Genomic DNA, 20,518 nt, shown 5'->3' on the forward strand with positions numbered 1-20,518 from the left:
TTGCAACTGGGAAACCAGAAACCCAAATTATCTTTGGAGAAGCCACGTGTCTTCAAGGCGATGGCACTTGCCAAACTTCAACTCTGTATTTTGCGATTTAGTTTGTGGTCTTCTGGTCATTTGGAGTATATATATGGATCCCTGAGGCTACTACGATCAAAGGGAAGACTCATTTATGGATATGATGTGGGCTCCATGACCCTGCCCCTCCCCTAAATCACATCCTGGGTGGCCAAGGGCCCCTCCCATGAAGGTCACATCTACCCCTACAGCCAGAAGATCATCAGGACTGACTTGGCTGAATTGCTCTCCGGGTCTAAAGACAGATCTGGACAGACTAACTTCGTGGCAAGAATATCCAGGAGCTCTAAACCGTGCCATGAATAATAATCGCTAACACTTACTAAGCGCTTACCGCGTGCCACGCATTTGTCACCTGCTTTACACATATCACGTCACTGAATCTTCAAATGATTCCCAGGGGATGGGCATTACTATTCTCATGCTTCGTATTTTAGAGAGGAAGAGGTCAAAACTCAGAGAGGTCAGAAACATCCCAGAGCTCACACAGGAGGGATGAGGTGACGTCTTAACGACTACCCTACACGACCCTCTCTTTTCTGGAAGTGGCTGGTCTCACCTTTCAAAATGAACATCCTGCTGCCCTCTTTCACGCTTGAAGGGGAGGAGATGGCTCAGAAGTGAGGACAGCAGAGAGGGGATCTCCGGCTGAGCTCCGAGCAAGGCCGTGGCCACCCGTGTCTTGTGGATAACAACGCAATCGGTACTCAGAAAACATCCGAGTGCCCTGTTGTGAGAGAGGCCAGCCAGACGCCCCTTCAAATAAAGGCTTAGGGTCTCCGCTGTCAGCTCCTTCATGGTTTGCCTTAGCTGCAGACAGCTGCCTTGCTCAACGTCTTGCTCTTCCCAGGATGCCGCCATCCAACAACTGAGGGCAACGGGGGTGTCGCAGCCCAGCCAATTTGGGCCATGCAAGATAACTGATCGCCCGGAGCTCCGTCAGGCCCATGTGGCAGTACGACTTCTCTTTCTGGCCAGTCCTCCTCCTTCTCCCTTCCCCCCACAGGTATGGATCTCTCACAATTACCTTGCATCCCAAACTCTGTCTCAATATCCGCTCATTGACAACCTAACCTGGACACCTAGGTACCGGGGTAGGTGAGCTCCTGGCTGCCCTCCATTGAAAGGCAGATGATCAGAATTCACCCTGTTATTCAAAGATCTCTGTTAGTCTCCCTGTGGGAAAGGCTAATTCTGCTTCCCAGCTTTTTCAATGCCATGACCCCAGAGATGATTATCTTTGGGCAGATCATGGAGGCAAATGAAGGAGGCTGCTTGGGGCCCGGGGGGAACCGGTCCAGGGTCTCTAACCTGTTGTCCGTGGGCTGAGGGTATACCTCAGTAACACATTCAGGATGTGTTAACATCCTGGTCAGGAAGCTCCAGGTCAAGTCAGAGATCATGATGCTCTGAAGAGGGTGGTTTTTAGAAAGGCACACACATCAGGGATGGATCACTGGGTTCTACACCTGAAACCAATACTACACTGTGTTTGAATTTAAATACATAATTTATTTAAATAAGTTATTTAAATAAATACATTTAAAAGAATAAAAAGGCACACACAGACACACACACACTAACTGGGGTTGATTATGTGTACCAAAGACTTAATTGTGGGGTACTTGAGGCTCAGTCGGTTAAGTGTCTGACTCTGGGTTTCAGCTCAAGTCATGATCTCACGGTTTGTGGGTTCAAGCCCCACACTGGGCTCTGCACTGACAGTGTGGAGCCTGCTCAGGATTCTCTGTCTCCCTCTCTCCCTGCCCCTCCCCCCACTCATTCTCTCTTTCTCCCCTCTTCTCAAAAATAAATAAACCTTAAATATAAAAGACAAGATTATAAAACTTTCACTGAAGGATATCTTTATGATCTCAGGCTAAAGGATTTCTTAAATACACAAGAGCAAAACCATAAAAGAGAAGACTGATAATTGTGCCTACACAAAAAGAACTCCTATTCACCAAAAGACACAATGAAGAGACTTAAAAAGACAAATCATTAGCCGTGAGGAAATATGAGAACAACATAATAATAATGCTAGCTGGGCACTCATATTCACAATATGTATAAAGAACTCCGGGGGCGCCTGGGTGGCTCAGTCGGTTAAGTGACCGACTTTAGCTCATGTCATGGTCTCACGGTTCATGGCTTCGAGCCTCACGACGGGCTCTGTGCTGACAGCTCAGAGCCTGGATCCTGCTTCGGATTCTGTGTCTCCCTTTCTCTACACCCCTCCCCCACTCATGCTGTGTCTCTCTCAAAATAAATAAACATTAAAAAAAAAAAAAAAGAACCCCAATGAGTCAATGAGAAAAAGTCAAGAATAGGAATTTCACAAAACCAGAAATGATCATGTGACATATAAATATAAAATACATAAGCATATTTATAACTTATAATGTTATAAGTAAATTAAAATATAAATATACTCAACCTTATCGCTTCCATAATCATGGAAACACAAATGCCCATCAACAGGGAAGAACGTATGAGCTTCCTCTCCTCCCTATTAACACACATGGATCTTAAAAACCCGACGTCCGTAAACGAAGCAAATTACAGAATAAATGTTGACTCCATTTATGTGTATACATGTTTGATCCCGCTTTCAAAAACAGGAAAAACTAAACGCATAAGGATGAAACTGTAATAAGGACAAAAGAAACAGTGAATGTAAAATTCAGGCTGTGTCGTGGAGGGTCATTAAAGATGCCGAGAATGTTCTATCTCAAGGGTGGGCATCTCTCAGGCCAAATCCAGTTCATCACCTTTTTTTTTTTGGACAGCCCATGGGCTAAGACCGTTTTTACAATTTTAAATACTAGGGGAAAAATTAAAAGAATATGTTGTGACACTTGAAAACTATAAGAAATTCAAAATTTCAGGGTCTATAAATCAAGCTTTACTGGACCCGAGCCATGGCCGTCTGGTTATGCCTTGTCCATCTATCTCTACCAACCCCCACCCTGACATACATGGCCAATTAGAATACAATTCCCCTACTGGAATACAATTTTCCACGACTCCCTCATGTTTCTGCATGTCCTAGGAGCAGAAGCCCCGACTACCTTTGCTCCGGATTGTACTTTCAAGGCTCAGAAGACAGAGACAGTGTTTCCCCCCAGGTCAAGAGGCAGGCATTGTAAATGTCTCAGATTCCCTAATCTCGGGGTTCCTCTTCTGTAATACGACCCACCGTGCGAGCAGATACTATCTGGCCCTCCTTACATCACCTGGTGCAAAGTGAAACTCAGAGAACCAGCACGAGAAAATGCTGATACTCTGCCTACTGCTATTACTGTGAGTAAGAAACCATCCTTTGTTCTGACCCAGGAGACTTGTGCCTTCCGGAAGCGTTCAAGCAAATGTGGCAGGGTAAAATCTCACACCACGCACCACCATGTTTTAGACATGAGAAAACTGAAGCCCAGAGGAAGGGGGTGACTGGCCCAAGGTCACTGCATGGATGGGGAGTGCCACTACCATTGGATGACGTATGTTCCTGACGCCCAGTGCAGTGCTCATTCCTGCCTCCAGGCAGCTTCTTGGGATCCCTCCAGGCCTCCGGAGGCCCTTAGGACTCTCCCTTGCTTCCCTTTGGGCCTCCTGCCCACAGTCCGGGCCTTACCTTTCACACTACACTTGAAGGTTTGACTGACCACTCCAGTATTATTCTCCTTCTCCGCTGGCCACTGATAGACGTAGACGGTGGTTCTGGAAGACCCGGCATCGAGCACGATTCCGTACTGAACAAAAGGGGGAAGGGAGAGTCAGAAATGGGCTGGGCCTCTCTGAGGACTCTTTTCCAATGGGCCACCGAGAACCCCAAATACTCTCCAGAGGGTAATCCACACGGCTTCATTTGGGGAGGGGCTGACCAAGGGGAAAAACTGAGTTTCTCCAAACCAACTTTGTCTCCTTGGGCTGTGGGGAAGGGGATGGGGGTGGGGTGGGTCAGGTGTTCTGGGGCATGGTTCTCACTCTTGGCCCGCATTAGAATCACTTGGGGAGTTTTGGAAACTCCCAGGGCCAAGGCCACATCCCAGACCCATTAAATCAGAATCTCCGGAGCGGACCCAGGCATTGCAGTTTCTAAAGCTCCCTTGGTGATTCCGACATGCAGCCAAGGTTGAAAATTAATACTCCGAGGATCTTGCTTGTTCCCTGATTCTTCCTCTTCCAGACCTCTGAGGTGGGGGGACAGAAGCCACCTGGGCCTCAGGAGGGAAATGAAAATAGTCAGTCGCCTGCTGCCCTCTGTTCTTCAAACTTCCAGGCCAATAAGCCTGAAGTAAATATAGGAAATTCTCACAAGGGTGACACACGTCAATACCTGCACTGGCCTGCAGAATGAAGGTATTCATAATTCAGGAGAAAAACCCCAAAATGCCAACTAACGTTGACATACTGTCCCCCTTTGGTAACACGGTACATGGACAGACAGGGGGGTCTGCCAGAGCAGTGTCAGGACTAGCTGTGCACAGGAGAGCAGGCTAGGAGTCCTGGACCATGTCCCCACCTTGAGGCAGGCACCAGGAAGCTTCCTCCCCTGAGGGTGTGGCCCGGCCCAGGCCCTGGACCAAGCCTGAGCAGGACAGGGCATGCGTTAGCAGCCTACGGGGATTGGAATGAGTAATGCTGACCTAGGTCAGTATGTGCGTGGGCCCGGAGTCAGCCCAGGGCAGTGGAGGCTTCTGGAGCTTTTCTCCAATTCCACTGCTGTTGGGTTAAGCTAGCTGGTCTCAGGGAGGAAGACGGATTTGGGTTCTGGAAGCAGGTCGAACTCAGACGGATGCTTGCTTGCTTTGCGACCCTAGGTAGCAAGAGGCCTAACGTCTCTGGGTTTCCTCATGGGCAGACAACTTAACTTGCAGAAGTAAACAGACCCCACGCCTAACACTCGTGGCTGCTCAATAAACACAGGCGATATGGAAAGATCAACAAAGCAAAATAAACAAAACCACAAAGACCAGAGGAAAGAGAAGTAAATAACACCCCTCAAATCCCACTATTGTTATAACACCTTGCTATACATCTTTTCTAACGGCCGCCTGTGCATACAGCTACATATATGAAAATGCGGTCAGACATATGTTTTCAATTCAACCCAGGATTATACTGTACGTAGGCTTTTCCAACGCTCTGTTCTTACATAAAAAGTATATCATGTACATCTCTCGCCGCCAATAAAAATACTGATATCGCTTTCAATACATTCCCCACCTCTTCCGTGAGATGTACAATAATCCATTTAACCAATTCCCTGATGCTAGCCATTTGGGAGGGCTCCAGCTTTCTACCATCAACAAACGCCTGCTTCATTTGAAACAAGGGGACCGAATAAAAACGGGTGGCCCTAGCTCCTCCATCGCAGCTTTCCCATTATATTGAGACAGGACATCCTGCGTCCGTCGGTATTTGAACTTAGACACCCTCCTAATCTCAGCCTTCAGTCTGACGAATGCTGACGGGGATCCTGACGTGACACCCCCCGGGGGAACAAGGAAGGCATTGTTCACAGCCTGCTCACCCGGAGATTAACGCACAGGTGGCACTGAAGGAAACCGGGCACTCAAGCGATCTGAGCCTCCCTACCAGTCTACTTTCTCTCCTCCCCCCTGCTGCCGACCCCCCACCAGCCCAGCACCGGCCCCTGGCCCCTCCACACCGGGTCCTGACTACAGGAGGGAGCACATGTGAGCAACCACTCCGCAGGGTCCCCACCCTTCCCAGATCTTCTGGATCCCAGCTCTTCACAAAGAGTGCGTTTTCCCTGTGAAGGAGGCTTGGGGCTGCTGTGCCAAGCTCAGGAAGGAGGAAGAAGGGCCATTTTCACGTCCATCGTCATCCCGGCTGGCATCCAATTTTCACCAAGGTGGGAGCAGCTGGCCCTCCCCTCGGGCACCTGCCGGATGTGCTGACAGGGACCAGCCCTGAGCCCAGGGCTACTCCTGAGGACTAGGCATCCACCCCACCACTGTTCGCTGACGTTTTCCAAAGTGGAAGAGTTGGTCTTTCGAGAGCTCCCTTACCTAAACCAGCGGAACTCAATGTGGTTTGATGGAGTGGGTGGGATGGGGACCGATTTCATTCAGTTCAGCTGGGCAGTGAGTAACCCCCTGTCCAACGCAGTGTCAGAAAAGAACGTGGCTTCAATGTAGAACTAAAGACACACTCAGTGGGTTAACCAAAAGGAAACGGTCTTCCGTGAGAACCCCATGATCCAAAACTTAAGGGATGTGTGAGCTTCTAACAAAAGCAAAAGTCGTAAGAACAGTTTTCTTAGATTTGTTGTTAGCACTGTCATCATCATCCATGGCCATTACCATCATCATCCCTCTTGGCATAACAAGAGGGATCCTAGCAGTAATACCCATTTGTGGAGCACTTCTAATATGCCAGGCATTGCCCAAAGTGCTTTAGTGTTGCATCTACGGGGCAGGTGTGGTCATCCTTCCCACTTGACATATGGGGAAACTGAGGCTCACAGAGGTAAATCATTGCCCACAGTCACAGACTTGGGCCCGAGTTTGGTTCTAACTGGCCATCAGACCTCGACACACAGCCCCCATGCTTTCACTGAATTCCAAGGAAACCAGGTCTAACAGGGTTGACTAGTAATGAGGTGCCCAGGGTGCCTCGGTAGCGAGTCGGCCGAGCACCCAATTTTGGCCCAGGTCCTGATCTCACAGTCTGTGAGTTCGGGCCCCACATTGGATTCTCTGCCGTCAGCTCGGAGCCTGCTTCAGATCCTCTTCCCACCCCCACCCCCCACACTCTCTGCCCCTCTCCCACTCACATGCACACTCTCTCTCTCTCTCTCTGTCTCTCAAAAAAAAAAAAAAAAAAAAAGATGCCTGGTGCGTAGAGCCGACTTTCTTTGTTCAGACAAAAAGTCCCTCAAAAGCAAGCTTGTAGCTAAGTAGTATGCAGATCTGACTACAGAGGAGGTGGACCAATGTGATGAAGAAGCCACATCTGTCTGGAAAGGAAGAAACTAGTTATCCAACTTTCGCTCTCTAAGGGGTAACCAGGGAGGGCCACAAGGCACCAGAGATGCCGGCTGGTGACTGATAACCAATGAGGGTTACAAGGGAATGTTTTTTTGTTTGTTTGTTTTTGAGCGAGAGACCGAGAATGCAAGTGGTGAAGGACAGAGAGAGAGGGAGAGAGAGAATCCCAAGCAGACTCTGCACTGTCAGCGCAGAGCCCAAGGGGGGCTTACACCCACGCAGCATGAGATCGTGACCTGAGCCAAAATCAAGAGTCAGACGCTTAACCGACAGAGTCACACAGGTGCCCCTACAAAGGAATGGTTTTAGCACAGCCTGGTCTCGTGGCTGTGCTTTGGAGAATAACGGCCAAGCACGGGAGTGTGACTCAATACGGGGATCTCATGTGACCTGAGCGGGACTATGTAGGCCCCTCTTGGACACTGATGTCCTGTGGCTGCAAGGGGCCGTGGCAATGGGGTACTGATCATACTGGACTGGGAAACTCCAGGGCTTCTAGACAGTTGTGATTGGGGCTGGGGAGGGAGAAGTCTCGAGAGGAAGAGATTGGACTTCATGAGAAGGGAGCAGGTGGGGGGCTGAGTGAAAAATAGAAGTGATGCCACCATGTTTACTCTTCAGGCTGGTGGAGCAGGTTGGACCAGCAACAATGAAAATGGCACTGGGGACGCGTGGACCCTTGACTGAGTTTCGATACTTCTGCTCTTAAACTCCGATAGACCAAGGTTAGGTAAGCCAAGGTTGCATGTAATAGCCAGCTATCATGACCTTTCATTAGGGTCTGAAGGAAAATTCCAGCCCACCCCCACCCCCCACAGGCCGTTGTGGAGCCGGCTCTCATAACCAACTGTCATCTTTACACAGGGGCAAAACAACGTTCAAGGTTATGAAAACACAAACATAACAACGTAAAAGCCCTTGAATTCATTCAGCTTCACTTCCACAACTGCCCTTCCCACCCGTGGCATACACCGAAGAGCCAAACACAAGAGGCTCGTCCTCAACCTGAGAAGGGCTGCAGGTGGAATGTTCTTTCTTTTTTTTTCAACGTTTATTTATTTTTGGGACAGAGAGAGACAGAGCATGAACGGGGGAGGGGCAGAGAGAGAGGGAGACACAGAATCGGAAACAGGCTCCAGGCTCCGAGCCATCAGCCCAGAGCCCGACGCGGGGCTCGAACCCACGGACCGCGAGATCGTGACCTGGCTGAAGTCGGACGCTTAACCGACTGCGCCACCCAGGCGCCCCTGGAATGTTCTTTCAAGTGGCCGTTCTGCTCCCGGTACCCCCGGCTCAGAACATCTGTCTTTTCTCACATTTAATCCACCCAGCTAAGCAGAATGAGTCCTCTGAGTCAACATTCCAAGGTTATACAACTTCTTGTCCCCTGCAACTGTGACTGGGGCCTGGCAGCGCGATTCTGAGCAGATTACAGACCCCCTCTTTGAACGAACTGTCTGCTAATTGGTGAGCGTGGTTCTTCGGGTCCTTCTAAACCCTCGTTCGAGGCCCTGTTTTCTGTTCTCTTTTGTTTCTTAGGTCCCACGTCTGCTATTTCCAGTGTGTGCAACTGTGAGAAGCGATCTACCCTCTCTGCTCCTCCGTTCTCACCCGTGAGCAATCATATCCACGTCGAATAGTCATGGAGGGTTCCCTGCCCCCACTCCTCAGGCCTTACCGCTGTGCTGTCCAACCATGCGCTCTCCACGCGTCTGAAGGCTTTCTCTGGTGGCCGAGCCCACCTGAGCATGCAGCGTGCCAGAAATACGAGGGGGTTAGCGTCTCCCAGGGAGCAGCCACTCTGCCAATGACTAGTGGAAGCTGGTCGTGTAAGTACGTCCTTGAGTGGGATACCTGTGAAGCAGGTGTTCCAGATGCCCTTTGGTAGAGGACTCACCTGGGGATGAGTTTTACACTGGCTCCCAGATGGAGAGTCCTCCCCAGGACTGAGCCCCCACTGCCCGCAGTGGTAACCTGCTGGGTGGCAGGCCCTCCAGGGGCTGCCTTCCTTCCTGTCTCACCTCCCACCTCCTGCCTGTGTTTCCTCGGGTCATTCCCAGATGGCCTGCTTTTACTCACATCTTTGATCAGGGGGACCCACCTGACCCAGGAGCCTGAGACATGTGTGGTCCTCTCTTTCAATGGTAGCCTCCTTACTGCCCTGGGGTCTACTTTTCTCTACTCAGTTTACTCTCCTAGTCTTCTAATCCCTCCACGCCCTTCCAGTATGAACAGGGGACTTACCTCTTACCTCCTAGAACAAGTGGAAGCTAGCGGCTGTCAACTGCCTTAACCAACCCATCCCAAACTTCTGCAGGGCCTGAGGGAAATTTTTTTAAATGAAGACTTTTACTCTCCCTCCAAACTTCCACCCGTCCTCACCCCACACCCCTGGCCAATCCACAGAGCAAAGAGCCTCACGCACCTGTATGCTGACTATAGAAGGTGGGACAGCTCCAACCCCATATCCACGCTGTGTCTACACTTCCTGCAAATGGCTGCCCCTTTGCCACCCCTCAGATCACTGGTGAGGTCGGTCCTCAGGAGGAGGTCCACACAGACCCTGGCTTCTGGAGTCTCAGGCACCACAGAACATTCTAGAAGGGGACGCATGACTCTGGGTGGGCACACTCCCTTGGGCCATGGAGAGAGAGAAACCTGGAATACAGCTAGAGCTGGTTCCTCTGAGATATGGGGTGTAAGAGTGTTTCCTGGGGTTGAAGAGTGGCATTAGTCTTGCCCCCAATTGGGGGGTACTTCCATCCCCCCGTTCAGCTAGCCTTCCTGCATCTGTGCCCACCCTGCCCCACCCATCCCTCCTGTGCAAAGGAGGATAAGTTCTCTAGTCAAGGTCAGTAGCTCCTCCTGGGTCCCTCATTCTGAACTTAGGATAAGGGAGAGGAGGGAGGAAGTGAAGAAAGCCCTGGCCTTGGCAACAGGAGGGACAAGGTTTCAGTTCCCATCCTGCCACCCACTGGCCAAACCCATGGTTCCTCACTTGCAAAGTGGGGGTGACAATGCTTGCTTTGTCCCCCTGCTATCGCTGCCGCAAGGGTTACATGAGATAATTCAGGGAAAAGTGCTCACCAAGCTGAAAAGTTTACAAAGCATAAGGAGATGGTGATACTCCTGGTTGCAATCCTGATCTTATGCAGTTTAGAGAAGAAGGCAGTGCCCCGAGGTTGGGAAAATGGCTTCTCTTGGCCTTGGCTGTTGTCTTTAGACAACCAGATAATTTGTTTTTCTCTCGTCACTGGACAGTTGCATAAGGTGTTTTTTTTTTTTTTTCTTCATGTTATTCATGGGGGCCTGAGATTTTTTTAAGTTTATTTATTTTGAGAGAAAGAGAGAGAATGAACAGGGGAGAGGCAGAGAGAATCCCAAGCAGGCTTCATGCTGTCAGCGCAGAGCCCAATTCGGGGCTTGATCTCATGAACCAAGAGATCATGACCTGAGCTGAAATCAAGAGTCGGGTGCTTAACCGAATGAGCCACCCAGGCACCCCTAGAGTGGGGGTGGGGGCTGAGATTCTTAAGTAAAATGTCTTATAAAAGAACCAAATGCCATCATCTAAAGGAGTTTTACTTTAATCCTTCAGAAGAGCAGCCTCAGAATGGTGGGTCTAACTCACCCACACAGCCGAGGCAATATTAGTTTCTTTTTTATCTCATAAAAATTAAAAGAACTTCTATTTCAAATACAGCCTTTGAATAGTCACTAAGAGCAGGAAGATGTAGACAGGATTCTTGAGATAAAGGGTAAAGGCTAAATGAGATTCAAATAACAGGGGCGCCTGGGTGGCGCAGTCGGTTAAGCGTCCGACTTCAGCCAGGTCCCGATCTCGCGGTCCGTGAGTTCGAGCCCCGCGTCGGGCTCTGGGCTGATGGCTCAGAGCCTGGAGCCTGTTTCCGATTCTGTGTCTCCCTCTCTCTCTGCCCCTCCCCCGTTCATGCTGTCTCTCTCTGTCCCAAAAATAAATAAACGTTGAAAAAAAAAAAATTCAAATAACAGTCGGTTTTCTTGGCTCCTATGGCCCTATAGCTAAGAAGGGTTTGTACATTTTTAAAGAGTCATAGGAGACAAACAAACAAAAACAGATACGTGCCAGAGACTATAATGACCTTTAAAGTCTAAATATGTAGTACTTAGCTCTTTACAGAAAAATTTTGCCAACCTCTACCCAAAATGACTGAAGGACTCTTTTCCCCTTCGTCTGACAGTCTTGCACAGGACCCTTACCTCCAAGGCTGGGGTGATATATATGGTTCTCAGACTGTCGGACATCATTTGAGAGGTCATTTGGGCACTTATCAAAAGGGCTAAGAGTAGCCTCTGAAACTGAACACGGGTCCTGAGTAATTTTTCAAGGGGAAGAGTCAGAGGGATCATGGCACACTTTTAGACTCAAGAGAGGTTGCACAAATACAGCTCAAGGGGACCTTTTCAAGTCATTGATGTCTTGTTTACCAGGTCAGGCCAGAAGAGGAGGCTGGGTCTCCCTGTCTTCACTCATGGTCAGGGTTGTGTGGTCTTGGGAAATGTACGAGCTGCTAGATCTCTGGCAGCCTTCTGGAATCCTTGGCTACAAGGTCTAGCTTGGGCTCCAACAGTCAGGAGTCAAAGCAAGGCCACGTGGTCCTTGGAGAAGGGTCACCATTATCAATCTGTAGTGTCAAACAGCACAAAGCTGGTATGTCCAGAGCTTCTCCCCCGGGTCTTATGTCAAGGATCCTCGGGTTCTTCCTTGGGTCTTCCCCCACTGGAGATGGGGTAAAGGGTTTTTTTCTAACTCATGGCCTTAGAATACCTGACGTCACAGCCCGTCCCTTCAGTGCCAATCGCTTCACACTTACCTTCAGTCCTGGAAGGAGGACCTCTTTCTGGTGAAACTGGATGAGTGTGATGGTCACAAGCACCACAACACTCAAAATCAAGACCACCAAGGCGATGATGGCTGGGGTTCGGGAGAGGGCCTTGAGGCCTAAAATGGAAAGACCCAGAAGACACATGAGGGGAAAGGAGGAACAAGGCACTGGCCTTCTTTGTAGAATCCAAGGACTGGGTGCACGACTGCATGCCTACAGCACTTTCTCTGGCTTTAGTAAGGCCAAGACATTTTAAGGCGGAGGAGGGATTGGGCTCCAAAGCCCATTTATCTTTTCTCCAGGGAGGGAACTAAAACGCCATTTGCAGAGAAGGCGTGCGTGTTTTAGTTTCCTGGTATCTCCCGAAACGTGTTATGCATGTTATCGGTCAGCCCTGAGATGCTTTACAATAACATTTACTTCAATGTAGATGAAAAAATATGGGTTTTCTATTAATGCCAGCGGTATAATATCTCATTTAAAAATAACATCAGACAAAGAGAAATGAATACTACGCTTCAGATACAGTCAATGATTATCAGGCTCAGTACTCAGTGACATACTGTCAAGGAAACAGTAACATGTATGAATTTCTGAAATATTTGAGTTTCCAGTAAGACGTCAACCTCAGCCATTTTTCCTGTGTCTGTAGGGAAGGTATAGGGTCTCCCCTACATTCACAAACAAAGAATCACTAGACCCACGTGTTCACTCGTCATGTCATCTCTGGTACTCGTAGTTTAATCACAACATAGAAACTATGCTCATTTATTTATTTATTTTTTTTTTAATTTTTTTTTTTTCAACGTTTATTTATTTTTGGGACAGAGAGAGACAGAGCATGAACGGGGGGAGGGGCAGAGAGAGAGGGAGACACAGAATCGGAAACAGGCTCCAGGCTCTGAGCCATCAGCCCAGAGCCCGACGCGGGGCTCGAACTCACGGACCGCGAGATCGGGACCTGGCTGAAGTCGGACGCTTAACCGACTGCGCCACCCAGGCGCCCCAGAAACTATGCTCATTTAAAAGCAAAACAAAACAAAGCAAAACAAAACAAAAAGAAGAAGCATATGAATCATCTTCATCTAAATACATAGCCTCTGAATAAAGATAATTATATCTGTATTATATAAAGGTACATGATTACCATAATGGACTAATGATTAACTAATATTGCTTAACTAGATCACTTAAAAAATGTTTTTAATGCTTTATTTACTTTTGAGACAGATTGTGAGCTGGGCAGGGGCAGAGAGAGGGGGGAGACACAGAATCCAAAGCCAGCTCCAGCACAGAGCCTGACGCGGGGCTCGAACCCACAAACCATGAGATCATGACCTGAGCTGAAATTGGATGCTTAACCAGCTGAGCCAACCAGGTGCCCCACTTTAGATCATGTTGGGCAGATATTTACTTGGGTCATAAGAAACCAGTATGGGCTAATGGAAATTTCATAAATGCAGTAGCGACAGATTTTTTTTTTTCAACGTTTATTTATTTTTGGGACAGAGAGAGACAGAGCATGAACGGGGGAGGGGCAGAGAGAGAGGGACACACAGAATCGGAAACAGGCTCCAGGCTCTGAGCCATCAGCCCAGAGCCCGACGCGGGGCTCGAACTCACGGACCGCAAGATCGTGACCTGGCTGAAGTCGGACGCTCAACCGACTGCGCCACCCAGGCGCCCCCAGATTTTTTTTTTTAAAGAAATAAACAAATACTGTTCTGTACCGAAATGATTCCATTCACGTGAAGTTCTAAAACAGGCAGGTGACTAAGATGAGAACAGTGACAGTCCAGAGGGCTGGGGCAGGGGTTCCCCGGGAAGGAACACAGGAGCACTGTCTGGGGTAATAGAAATGCCCCATATCTTCACAGAATTGTGGAGTATGTGGGTGCGTGCTTTTGTCAAAATTCATCAAAACTTTCAAAGTCCTTTGAGGAAAATGTGAAAATTAAAGTAACCAGCTCCACACTTTACACACTGTATGTTAGCCAATTTGACAATAAGTTATATTAAATAAATAAATAAATAAATAAATAAATAAACAAACAAACAAACAAACAAACCCCTCTGGGGGGAAGTTAAAAAAAAAAAGTTTAAGAAAAATAAAATAAAAGACTGACAGAATTCCCCAGGGCAGAAAATAAATAAATAAACAAACAAACAAACAAACAAATAAATAAAGTAAACCAACTCCTTAGGTATAATTTCCCTTAAAAAAATTTTTTTTTCAATAAATTGCCCCATCCTGGGGTGCCTGGGAGGCTCAATCGGTTTCATTCTTGATTTTGGCTCAGGTCATGATCTCACGGTTCATGGGTTTGAACCCTGCGTCAGGCTCTGTGCTGACAATGTGGAGTCTGCTTGGGATTCATTCTCTCTCTCTCTCTCTCTCTCTCTCTCTCTCCCCCCCTTCTCTCTCTCTCTCTCTCTCTCCCTCTCCCCTGCTCGTGTTCTGTCTTTCTCTCTCTCAAAATAAATAAATAAACATGACAAAAATTAAAAAAAGAAATTGTCCCATCCTAAAAACATCCCCTTTTGGAAGACAAGGGTACCCAATTTAGGGGCACAACTTAAGATCTATCCATTTCACTGTATATAAATTATACTTAATTTTTTTAAACATAAAAAGGCATTCAATTAAAATATTGACTTGGGGATGCAAGCTGGTGCAGCCACTCTGGAAAATAGTATGGAGGTTCCTCAAAAAATTAAAAAAAGAACAACCCTACGACCCAGCAATTGCACTACTAGGCATTTATCCAAGGGATACAGGTGTGCTGTTTCAAAGGGACACATGCACCCCCATGTTGATAGCAGCACTATCCACAATAGCCAAAGTATGGCAAGAACCCAAATGTCCATCGATGGATGAAAGGATAAAGAAGATGTGGCATATATATATATACAGTGGAGTATTACTCAGCGATCAGAATGAAATCTTGCCATTTGCAACTACGTGGATGGAACTAGAGGGTATTATGCTAAGCGAAATTAGTCAGAGAAAGACAAATATCATATGACTCCACATATATGAGGACTTTAAGAGACAACATAGATGAACATAAGGGAAGGGAAGCAAAAATAATATAAAAACAGGGAGGGGGACAAAACAGAAGAGACTCTTAAATATGGAGAACAAACAGGGGGTTACTGGAGGGGTTGTGGGAGGGGGGATGGGCTAAATGGGTCAGGGACATTAAGGAATCCACTCCTGAAATCATTGTTGCACTATATGCTAACTAATTTGGATGTAAATTAACAAAAATAAAATTAAAAAAAATATTCACTAAATAATAGTCTTGGTAAAACTATGACATAAATGTAAATGGTGATACCCAATTGGCTGAAATATGATCAACACTAGCATCACAGAAGGATCACTGGATTCAGATAACCCCAATGTCTCTTATCAATTGGGCATTCTATTTATTTATTTATTTTTTATTTTTTATTTTTTTAACATTGTCAAGTTAGCTAACATACAGCGTATACAGCGTGCTCTTGGTTTTGGGGGTAGAGTCCCGTGATTCATCGCTACATACAACACCCAGTGCTCATCCCAACAAGGGCCCTCCTCAATGCCCATCCCCCATTTTCCCCTCTCCCTGACCCCCCATCAACCCTCAGTTTGTTCTCTGTATTTAAGAGTCTCTTATGGTTTGCCTCCCTCCCTCTCTGTTTGTAACTATTTTTACCCCTTCCCATCCCCCGTGGTCTTCTGTTAAGTTTCTCAAGTTCCCCACGAGTGAAAATATATGGTATCTGTCCTTCTCTGACTTATTTCACTTAGCATAACACCCTCCAGTTCCATCCAGGTTGTTGCAAATGGCAGGATTTCATTCTTTCTCATTGCCAAGCTGTATTCCATTGTATATATAAACCACATCTTCTTTATCCATCCATGTGTTGATAGACATTTGGGCTCTTTCTGTAATCTGGCTATTGTTGAAAGTGCTGCTGTAAACATCACCAACTGGGCATTTAAATGTAGATGAATTAATCGGGGCACCTGGGTGGCTCAGTCGGTTAAGCATCCAACTTTGGTTCACGTCATGACCTCACGGTTCCTGGGTTCGAGCCTCGCGTGGAGCTCTGTGCTGACAGCTGGAGGCTGCTTCGGATTCTGTGTCTCCCTCTCTCTCTCTGCCCCTCCCCTGTCCGTGCTCTGTCTCTCTCTGTCTCTCAAAAATAAATAACCATTTAAAAAAAAATGTAGACGAATTAAAATAAAATTAAAAACTCAGTTCCTCTGTCTCACTAGCTACATTTCAAGTGTTCTATAGCCACATGTGTTCCTATTCTAGAACATTTACTTGTAGATCATATAACCTAGGCTTTGCTTCTTCGTTGTTTCTAGGAGACATTTTTCTGGAAAGAAAAAAGGGCATGTGTATAAAACTGTATAGAATTAGGTTCGGTCTCAATATCCGATTATATCACAGTACTGAGTAGCTGGCAAGGCCAGTCACGTAGTGCATCTCTGTAGCTCAGAACAGCCAACTCTTCTCGCCCATTCTGATTTCCCTGAGGTACAGACACTTCCTGTTACTAAAGATGGTCACCCAACACCCTAATTCTCCTACCTTGTCACTGCGAGTGTAAACCCGCACACCATCAATGGAGAGTGGTTTGTCAATGTTTATCAAAGTTCCAAAGGTGTGTGCCATCTGACTTGCAATCCCACTTCTGGGAATTTATGCCACGGAACTAGCCCCGTGTATGCAAAACGACTTACACCTAAAGTTACTCACTGCAGAATTGTATGTGACAGCAACTGGAGGGAGGCCAGCCACTGTGAAGTTGACCTTCAGAGCCTCTAAATGGGTCCCAGATCAGTTTTCTGTGATTCCAGATAAAAGTACGTGAACTGGCCAGAAACCAGTTTATCCGCAGACGTAAGAGTCTGATCAACATTTAAAGAATATGTCACACGTCAGTGTCAGTTTTACAGGTTTAAGGCACTTTCCGCCCCCCTAACAAGACACGGGAGAACTTTAATCTGCTAAATTAAACAGCGTAACAAGTTAGCTTGATGTGTGGTATTACAGTATATGTGTTAAAATTTCAAAGCATTTTGGGGGAAAACCTGGAAATCAAAGTAAACTAGCTCTTTAGGTACAATTTCCTTCTACGGAAAAAGATTTGTATAAACTGCTTCTACTATCCTAAAATCATACCCTTTTGGAAGACAAGAATGCCCAGTCTCGGGACACAACTAAGGATTATCTGTCCAGGGCAGGGAGGGGGGTGATACGTGAGCAGTGGCTGACCACACTGGACTCCCCAGTCCTTCGCCTCAGCAGTTTTCAGGTAAAAAGCTATGATTACCCTTAAGCAGACCTGTGCCCCAGCAGAAAAGCGTATCACAAAGCAAAATGGACCAGACCAGGTGTCATTCATTTAGGGGATACAGCCCAGAGCTGTGCTGTCATTAGGAGTGAACAAACCCCGTAATTACAAGGTGTCTACCTGAGAGTAGGGAGGCCAGACCCTTCTGGGCTCCTACACAAACAACCGCAAAACATACTGCAGAGGCAGGCAGGCAGGGCAAGCTTGGAAGCGGGTGTGTGAGAGCTCTGCACATGTGCCTCCGGTGTCAGGGGTGACAACACTGACCTGGGGTGGGGTGGGGAGCGCCGGGTGCCGTAGGTGCTGTGCCAGCAGCAGCACTTGGGTGGAAGTAGAGGACTGATCTGAGGACCTCGCAACTCATCACAAAATCAACAATACTCTGAGGCAAACCTTCACTCACAGGTTGGTAAGGGAAACCACAAAGGGCCAAATTAGTGGATTATGCAACCCGGAAACACCACTTAAGCAAAACATGCACGTTACGTTAGTCCTCGTTTTGTGTAACTTTGATGGAAAGCCTTACTTCTACCTGAAGCATGCCTGGTGGTGAAAGCCTGGCGAGCAACTGAGGCTCGAACCAAAGACCTTAAAGTCACTGGCAGGGGACTAGGCGTTAAAACACTGGGCGCTGAAGCGCGATTGTGCCTTGTCAATATCACACTTGCTGCCTGTTCGGAGATACTAACCTGCTTGCTCACAGGGTTGGCGGGTCAGCAGAGTGAACATCTTTCCTCCCAACTGTGGGTGAGAGAACACAGAATGACAGTGTGTCCGTGGACCCTGACTTCAGTTCCCCAAACGTGCAGTGTTAAACCCAATTTGGGGGCGCCACTAAAGAACATCTGTCCGGGGGGCAGGAGGGGGGTGATGTGGAAGCCACGCAGCTGCCTCTTAATCCTGTTTTTCAGATTAAAAGGCTATGATTACCTTTAGCAAAGGAATCTCACTGGTCCCAGCAGAAAAGCCCATCACAAAGCAAAACCCGCTTTCCAACCCACTTCACTTCTTCCAAATCAAAACCTTCCGGGGGACACATACACCTAAGATCTTCGGCCCCAGGCCCAAAGCTCGGCTGAAATTCTAGCGTCCCCTCCGCAGACGCGAGGAAAAGAACGGGTCTGCCCAAATTTTAAACTGAAAATCTTCAGAGAAGAAGTCAATCACTTCCTGCAGATTTTTCCACCTGTACACAACGCCCTGGGCAGAACGAATCTTCCACCTACTGGTAACATTCACAGGGCTGAGGCAGGGCTCTCCAACTCACAGCAGCAGGGCAGGTTCCTGGCGGGGGGGGGGGGGGGGGGGGGGTTGTCGGCGACCCGTGAACTTGGAGTCGCCCCTGGAAGCCCCGGGAGGTTTTTTTTAGCTGCCGGCTGGAACCAGCTGCAAGGGGACCCAGGGCCCCCGGATCCAGCGCCCCAGGATCTGGGAGGCCCCGCTCTGGCACTGCGTCTCCGCGCGGCCAGGCTCTCTGCGCGCCGGCGCATCTCCGGGCCCACAGATGCGCTCGGGGAAGACGCGGCCACCTCTCCCCGCTTGGCACGGACCCCTCCCCGCCGCCCGAAGGTTGGGGCGCGCGTCCCTCGGTCCCTCCCTCCCTGCCTCTGCGGAATCCGATTTCGCCTCCTTCCCTCCCAGCGCCCAGCGCCACGAAGCTTCCAGCGCCTCCCTCGGCGGCGGGGGCGCGGGGTCCCCGGGCCTCACCTGCGCGCGGACGCTCGGCGGAGGGCGAGCTGCGCTGCCGCAGTGGCCGCCGGCCGCCAGCTCGCGGGAGGCTCTGCGGCGGCGGGGGAGGCGGGGGAGGCGGGGCTGCGCGGGGCGGGGGCGGGGCCGCCGCGGCCCGGCGCCGCCCCCTCGGCGGGGTCAAGGCCCAGCACCTTTCCTACACTTCTTCCAGTGCCCTCCGTCCCCGCCCCGCCAGCGCTACCTGGAGAAGGTGAGGAGGGTGTCGACTGCCCGACTCCCTCTCCCATCAACGTCAAGGCCAAGAACGCTTGGACCTCTCTTTCTGTTTCCTCCACCCTCACCCCAAGCCCAAGTGGAGGGGGAGTGGGGCCACGGAAAGCGCCTCGCGGGCGCGCACAGGTGAGCCCTGTGCCCCATCTCTCCGTGCAGTGGAAGCCGGTAATGTTGAGCGTGAGGCCAGCAGGCACCCTGGTCCCTGAGTCACTTGGGCCAGGAGAGGAAAGTAATACAGAGACGTTTCCTGGCATGTATTTTAGAAGAACTAGGGTGACCCTGCCCAGGGACCCCCTCACTGGTTACTCAGCAATGCTCTACCCCACCGCAGTTCATTTCTTCCTTTCTTATCTATCTATCTATTTATTTTTCCTACCTCATTTTATATGGGTATCATTAGGTTATGATTCAGGGCAAGCTCATCCTGGAAGAGGCCAAACAGGACAAAAATACAGCGATTCAAATGTCCCAGGAGTCTGTTTTTAATGCATCAGCAGGCAGACTTTTGGCTCTATTCAGCGACCTCAAGGACTCTTGGAATGATCCAGCAAGAGGCTTAAGTGGGCTTCTGTTTGACCACCCCTCCTAGTGGCTCCAGACTATCTGGAAGGAAGAGCTAAGGTCTGGGCTGTGTCTGCCTGTTCTCCTGGAGAGCTAGACCCTATGTGCCACTAGTTTCCTGTCCTGTGCAGATGGGGCCAAACCCACTATTATGGGGCCCTTTAGAGAAGAATGCCCTCATTTGAGACCTCTGAGCCCAGAGACAAGGGCTCCAAGCTAGGCGTGTGCATTTGTGTGTGTGTGTGTGTGTGTGTGTAGGAGCATCCGTCACTCTGAGTTGTTTGAAATGGGCCCTTCTGGGAGATTTGTAGAGGGTCTGCGAGGAGGATGTCAGACAATCAGTGAATGCTTGTTGAATGACAAGACTTACTTTCTTTGAAAGCTTTGTGCCAATGAGAGACAAGACACACGACTGAGAGCTGATCTCTGCACCCGGGGGCCGTATACCCACAAACAGCTGCTGATGCTGCACTGACACCTGAGGTCAGTGACTTTGGGCTATGGAGTGAATGACTGACCTTAAGATCCTCAGTGATTCCCCAGGAGCTGAGAGAAGGTTCCTGGGCCTAAGGGGCTTTGAAATGCAGTTGGTGCTCGTTCTAAAGATAACAGAGACCCGTCCATGTTGCCAGCTTTCCTCTTTGCTTCCCTCAATTTAGAGGCTTTGGAAATGTGAGC

At 48.8% G+C, this 20,518-nt stretch overlaps 1 protein-coding gene across 3 annotated transcripts in view; it reads right to left on the reverse strand.

Annotated features, from left to right (window-relative positions):
* ENTPD3 (ectonucleoside triphosphate diphosphohydrolase 3) overlaps positions 1-19,122 on the reverse strand; it is a 42,456-nt gene extending 23,334 nt beyond the window's left edge. For 2 of the 3 annotated variants that reach the window (XM_045436466.1, XM_045436464.1), the window contains exons 1-4: positions 19,025-19,122; positions 18,007-18,058; positions 11,951-12,078; positions 3,713-3,830 (exon numbers count right to left, since the gene is read on the reverse strand). In XM_045436466.1, the coding sequence (XP_045292422.1) occupies positions 3,713-3,830; positions 11,951-12,078; positions 18,007-18,046 (286 nt within the window). In that variant the 5' untranslated portion in view covers positions 18,047-18,058; positions 19,025-19,122. Of the gene's footprint in view, positions 1-3,712; positions 3,831-11,950; positions 12,079-18,006; positions 18,059-18,584; positions 18,660-19,024 lie in introns of all 3 variants that reach the window. The other variant, XM_045436465.1, reaches the window with a different exon arrangement.
* Positions 19,123-20,518: the final 1,396 nt, after the last annotated feature.

This window comes from Leopardus geoffroyi, chromosome C2 (assembly GCF_018350155.1).
Source record: "Leopardus geoffroyi isolate Oge1 chromosome C2, O.geoffroyi_Oge1_pat1.0, whole genome shotgun sequence".
NCBI lineage: Eukaryota > Metazoa > Chordata > Mammalia > Carnivora > Felidae > Leopardus > Leopardus geoffroyi.